The sequence below is a fragment of the Sinocyclocheilus rhinocerous genome, unplaced genomic scaffold (genome assembly GCF_001515625.1).
Source record: "Sinocyclocheilus rhinocerous isolate Xijiao unplaced genomic scaffold, SAMN03320098_v1.1 scaffold990, whole genome shotgun sequence".
Lineage (NCBI taxonomy): Eukaryota > Metazoa > Chordata > Actinopteri > Cypriniformes > Cyprinidae > Sinocyclocheilus > Sinocyclocheilus rhinocerous.
In genome coordinates, this window is record NW_015652301.1 from 82153 (window position 1) to 89018 (window position 6866).

The 6866-nt window shown below is 33.0% G+C and overlaps 1 protein-coding gene across 1 annotated transcript in view; it reads right to left on the minus strand.

Annotated features, from left to right (window-relative positions):
* LOC107714567 (ankyrin repeat and BTB/POZ domain-containing protein 1) overlaps positions 1–6866 on the minus strand; it is a 14205-nt gene that overhangs the window by 2993 nt on the left and 4346 nt on the right. The window contains exons 4-10 of the mRNA XM_016520439.1: positions 6553–6697; positions 6314–6473; positions 4793–4838; positions 4581–4697; positions 3221–3333; positions 1000–1098; positions 604–771 (exon numbers count right to left, since the gene is read on the minus strand). Of these exons, the coding sequence (XP_016375925.1) occupies positions 604–771; positions 1000–1098; positions 3221–3333; positions 4581–4697; positions 4793–4838; positions 6314–6473; positions 6553–6697 (848 nt within the window). The remainder of the gene's footprint in view (positions 1–603; positions 772–999; positions 1099–3220; positions 3334–4580; positions 4698–4792; positions 4839–6313; positions 6474–6552; positions 6698–6866) is intronic.

Below are 6866 nucleotides of genomic sequence, written 5' to 3' on the forward strand. Positions count from 1 at the left end.
CGAAGATGAACGAAGGTCTTACGGGTTTGAAACGACATGAGGGTGAGTAATTAATGACAGAATTTTAATTTTTGGGTGAACTAACCTTTTAAGCTGAAAGAAACAGTTTTCCGGGATAAAAAAAATATAAAAAAAATAATACATTTTTTAATAATAAAATATTTTTTATAATAAAAAATAATAACAAGTACAGAATATACCCTTATAAAGTGTGCTCTAATCATATAAAAATATTATTTTATTTCTGCTTTGCCAATTAATTTATTAATATGTTGACTGTTTTTATTTTTGTATTTTCAATTTTGTTATGTGCTATTGTAATTTCTTAGTTTTTATATTTCTATTTAGATTTTTATTTCATTGTTATTTTTAGTCTTTTTAGTACTTTTTTAAAATTTAATTTCATTTTATTTTTGCTTTATTTCAATTACTGAAATTTTAACCATTTTCATTTTAGTTAACAATTACAATTATAAATGTCAGTTTGTTTTATGCCAGAACTACAGCCTTCAGTTTAGCATCTTTCATGTCTAACATTCCTCTACTTGATTTGTAGAGCTTGTATGTAGTGTTTATTGCACATGTAAGCGTGTTTGTGTGTACCTGAGTGTTATCGCTGTAGATGTAGTAAAGGATTCTTGTAAACAAATCGTGAGACACATCATGAAGGGTGATGACAGGAATACTGGGATGAGCCTGCAGAGTTTCACCCTCGCTGAAATGATCCTCCAACAGCGCCTTAAAATAATCACTGCGGCCACAGAAAAACGCCTGCGCACATAAACACAAACACATTTAATCTGCACAAATGCCCTTTTTAATAAAGCCACAAATGTATGATTAAGCACAACTGTCATTCTAATAATTGATTCAAAGTAATTAAAAATATAGCCAAAGAGACAGATATTAGATTGATGTCTTCATTTGCATTTGGGATGCCACTAATGTCATCCCACTTACAACACTCGGGGATTATGATGAGCGGTGTTAAACACTGACCTTATGACACAGGAAGTCATAGCCCTCCACCCGGAAGCAGATGTCAGGATAACTCGGAAAACTATCAGTTAGATCGAAAGGAAGCTGACCGTATCCAACCTAAAGATCAAACAGCAACTGTTTAAATCAGTACAGTAATAATGAGAAATATTATTACAATAACAGTTTTCTATTTGAATATGTTTTAAAATATAATTAATTCCTGTGACGCAAAGCTGAATTTTCAGCATCGTCTTCAGTGTCACGTGATCCCTCAGAAATTGTTGTAATACCTAAGAAACATTTCTTATTATTATCATTGTTGAAAACAGTTGTGCTGCTTCATATTTTTTATGGAAACCGTGATGCATTTGTTTTCAGGGTTCTTTGATGAATAGAAAGTTGAAAAGAGCAGCATTTATTTGAAATAGGATTCTTTTGTAACATTCTAAATGTCTTTACTGTCACTTTTGACCAATTTAATGCACCCTTGCAGAATAAAAATATTAAGTTCTTTCGGAAAAAAATCTTGCAAATTTTGCAAGCTTTTAAAAACAATGTCCAAAAACAATAAGAAATCTAATTTCCATTGGATGTGCAAATCATGAGAAAATTTTTGACCCGAGTTTTATTGACCCAAATATTTTAAATACTAAAAAACATTTTCATGATAGAATTATTGGTCCTCGAGGCAAATTTGGTCCCCATGAGGAGAGCGAGCCTCATGTGAAATTTGACACGTGAAAAGTCTCCAGCTTCAACAGGGTAGTAGAAACTGAAATTTTGAATATTACTAATTTAACCACCAGGTGCTTGGCAGCCGCACATCCCATAATTATAAAAAATGCAATCAGCCACCGACCCTTCAAGTATGAATTTTCATCCTAGTGATAAAAGGTTATAGGTGTTCAGTGTGCATCCTCTCACCCGCAGCTCGGCAGGAAGTGCGCTGTCAGCCAGCAGAGCCATTCCATCCTGCAGCTGAAAGTCATGAGGATCCAGAGTCAACACCTTCACACACGTCCCAGGCTTATTAGACACTGACAGAGAGAAAAAGAGAGTTGAGATGTCAAGATGTGTTATTATGAATCCATTTGTTCAGAAGGTTCACTGCAGTGAAACTGATTCACCAACTTATCACTAAATAGCTTACCCAAAATCCTGAAATTACGGTCTTCTTGTAGAAAAAATAAATAACTTACAAAATAAATACTGCTGAGGATTTTCTGTAGTAATTTTTTTAAATTACTGCTATCATCACATTGTTTTTTATTCATTTTAAGTAAGATTCGATATATTAACATTACTTAATGGATGAGGTTTCATGACGTAATATTAAACAATATTTTGTGCAAATACTAAACTAATTTCTTGAATAAATCATACAAGTTGCATAGCAGTATTAATCAGAAAAATATTACCTCCCATAAATAAATAAATGAAAAAGATATCCATAAATACTGTCCAAAAGTGAAAGATGTTCAAAGTAAATTATTACTTTTATTCATCAAAGATGTATTTACTTAATTAAATTGATCAAAAGTGACAGTAAAGACATTTATAATGTTACAAAAAATTTCTATTTCAAATAAATGCTGTTCTTTTGAACTTTCTATTCATCAAAGAATCCTAACAAAAGTATCAAGGTTTGCACAAATATATCAACTGTTTTCAACATTGATAATAATCAGAAATGTTTCTTGAGCAGCAAATCAGCATATTCAGAATATTTCTGAAGGATCATGTGACACTGAAGACTGGCGTAATGATGCTGAAAATTCAGCTTTGATCACCGCAATAAATTACATTTGAACAATATATTTAAATAGAAAACCGTTATTTTAAATTGTAATAATAATTCACAGTATTACTGTTTTTACTGTATAGTATAGTAGTATAGTATATATATTTATTTAATGCCATGTCAGCATCAAAGGCTATTTTCATGGCAAAAACAATTTAAAAAATACAAGTATAACAAATACAATAAAAACCAGCAAACAAACAAACATTTGGTCCCCATGAGGAGAGCGAGCCTCATGTGAAATTTGACACGTGAAAAGTCTCCAGCTTCAACAGGGTAGTAGAAACTGAAATTTTGAATATTACTAATTTAACCACCAGGTGCTTGGCAGCCGCACATCCCATAATTATAAAAAATGCAATCAGCCACCGACCCTTCAAGTATGAATTTTCATCCTAGTGATAAAAGGTTATAGGTGTTCAGTGTGCATCCTCTCACCCGCAGCTCGGCAGGAAGTGCGCTGTCAGCCAGCAGAGCCATTCCATCCTGCAGCTGAAAGTCATGAGGATCCAGAGTCAACACCTTCACACACGTCCCAGGCTTATTAGACACTGACAGAGAGAAAAAGAGAGTTGAGATGTCAAGATGTGTTATTATGAATCCATTTGTTCAGAAGGTTCACTGCAGTGAAACTGATTCACCAACTTATCACTAAATAGCTTACCCAAAATCCTGAAATTACGGTCTTCTTGTAGAAAAAATAAATAACTTACAAAATAAATACTGCTGAGGATTTTCTGTAGTAATTTTTTTAAATTACTGCTATCATCACATTGTTTTTTATTCATTTTAAGTAAGATTCGATATATTAACATTACTTAATGGATGAGGTTTCATGACGTAATATTAAACAATATTTTGTGCAAATACTAAACTAATTTCTTGAATAAATCATACAAGTTGCATAGCAGTATTAATCAGAAAAATATTACCTCCCATAAATAAATAAATGAAAAAGATATCCATAAATACTGTCCAAAAGTGAAAGATGTTCAAAGTAAATTATTACTTTTATTCATCAAAGATGTATTTACTTAATTAAATTGATCAAAAGTGACAGTAAAGACATTTATAATGTTACAAAAAATTTCTATTTAAAATAAATGCTGTTCTTTTGAACTTTCTATTCATCAAAGAATCCTAACAAAAGTATCAAGGTTTGCACAAATATATCAACTGTTTTCAACATTGATAATAATCAGAAATGTTTCTTGAGCAACAAATCAGCATATTAGAATGATTTCTGAAGGATCATGTGACACTGAAGACTGGCGTAATGATGCTGAAAATTCAGCTTTGATCACCGCAATAAATTACATTTGAACAATATATTTAAATAGAAAACCGTTATTTTAAATTGTAATAATAATTCACAGTATTACTGTTTTTACTGTATAGTATAGTAGTATAGTATATATATTTATTTAATGCCATGTCAGCATCAAAGGCTATTTTCATGGCAAAAACAATTTAAAAAATACAAGTATAACAAATACAATAAAAACCAGCAAACAAACAAACAAGTTATATCACACAAGATTTTTTATATTCTGTTTTTACTGTATTTTGATCAAATAAATGCAGCCTTGGTGAGCAGAAGATACTTCTTTCAAAAACAGTAAAAAAAATCTTTTAAACAGTAATTTTTCTTTAAAGCAGTTATCTACTATTTGTTAATACCTTGTACCAAAGCTAATTACTTTTCAAAATGACAGCTTGACTGTACATTAACAACTTTAGATTATGAGTTTCAAATGAGCTTCACGACACTGTTGTAGAAACTAGACCGGCTCCTCACCAAACTCATAAACCTGTTTGCACTTCACTTCCAGCTCCTCAATCAGCTCGCTGATCTTGCACTGTTTGGCCAAACGCTTGCAGTCCTCCACGTAATTCACATCTATATCCAAACGACCTGGAAAAAGACAGCACACACGGTGAAGAATAATACTGTCTGGCACCAGATTACTAACACCACCTACAAACTCTTGGTCTCGGTCTGATGCTCACCAGTGTAGAAATACTGCATGATTGCACCAAATGCAGCAGGATTGACCTGAAAAAGGAAATTATAATTGACACATTAGGATCATGAGAGTTTGAAGCATGCTGAAGTAAAAGGATGAAATATGATGAACATAAAAAAAAATCTATGCTTTCATTTTTCATTAATCCCTCCATGTTCTAGCTTGAACTAGTACTATTCTAAACAAAACTTTGTATTATGAGCACTTCTTGTGTTTATTTACCTCTTTATAATGAATCGCTTTGGGTAAAAGCGTCTGCTACATGAATAAATGTAAATGTGACATTTAATTTTTAAGTTTAATCAGAAATGATAAAAAGGTGGCAGAACTTACTATTCCCAATTTTTATACTTCTATGAAAGTATGAAAAAGTATGCTCCTTTGACATAATATACTTTGTATTGAAGCCCGTTTACACCACAGAATAAAAAAATACAAAATGTAATTGAGACTTTTCTGAGTTTATATCTCATATAGTGCCGTTGATTGATTTAAAAAAAATAACTAATTACCGTATTGTCCCGAATATAAGACGATATTTTTTTCTTGGAAATACATCTGAAAAAACGCGGTCGTCTTATATTCAGGGTCTAGACTTTGACATGTCAATAATACACCCACAACACTAGGTGGCGCCACATACGCATAAAACGAGTGTGCCATGAAATACGTAATGTAATGTGTGTTGTAAAGATCGCGAGTAAAAACAAAAGAAAAAAACCTTACAGCTGCATGAGTCGTGACGGTCACGTTAGCCTGATTGAAGACAAAATGTGTTTTACTGAGAAAAAACAAGATTTGTTTTTTAAAAAGCCTTTTTCCAAAAGGTACATCTGGAAAAAGGGGGGGTCGTCTTATAATCAGGGTCGTCTTATATTCGGGCCAATACGGTAATCACATTTTTTCCTGTGTTAATTGCGTTAAATTGTTTTAAGGCATTAATCTGAAAAAATTAATTGCATGCGTCAGCGCGTTAATTTTGACAGCACTAATCTTATATAAGATATAAACTCACAATTCTAAGAAAAAAGTCTGAACTGTGAGATGTAAACTCGCATTCGTGCTCATGAAAAAAAAATTACAATTGAGAGTTAAGTTACAATTACGGTTTTATTTTTCATTTCGTGGTGGAAACAAAAAAATTAAATTGCGAAATGTAAACTCAGAATTCAGAGAAGAAAAAGTCAGAATTGTGAGATAAAAAGTCACAGTTACCTTTTTTATTTTTTTATTCCATGGCAGAAACAAAAACACAGAACTGTGAGATGTAAACTCAAAATTCAAAGAAAGAATATATCTCACAAGTATGTGTTTATATCTCACAATTCTGAGGAAAAAAAGTCAAAACAAAGGCAGGATTTTGAAATAAACACACAATTACCGGTTCTTTATTTTTAAATTCTGTGGCAGAAACAGGCTTCCCTTCATTTGGGACGCTCTGGTCCTAACCTGACTGGGAATCAGTACAGTGAAAGTGATTTTTGTGTAGTGAAACAGCACCTACCAGTGGATGTTTGAGGGTAATCGCACTCTTCCCCTTCCACTTGGTCTCCAGCATGTGGGCGAAGTATTCAGATCGGGCACTCAAGATACAGCGGTGGGCCTTGAACATCTCACCGTGCACCATAAACGTCACATCGCTGTAGCTTCCCTGCTCCAAAAGCCTACAAGAAGGAAAAGCACCAATCAGTGAGCTTGTGAAAGTGACCGTGGTTTGTGTTTGTGTGTGTTTGTGGTCCTCACGTCTGCAGGAACTGGTCGTAATAGTCTCTCTGCATGGCTTTCGCCGTGATGCGCTTGTACTCTTTGAGTAGGCGGCGGATGGGGTCGCTCAGCGCTCCGTACAGACAGCGCTCGCCGTCAAACGTGTTCGCCTCACACTTTGCTCCTGAAACAGCAAAAAAAATAAATAATTGAGGATACAATATCTATTTTATTTCTAGTGAGACCTATTATATATGACGGATAAACTATAAGCAAAATAAAATTAACATTGTGGGGGGGGGCAAGAATTTTTTTTATATATATATATATATATATATATAATATATATAGAC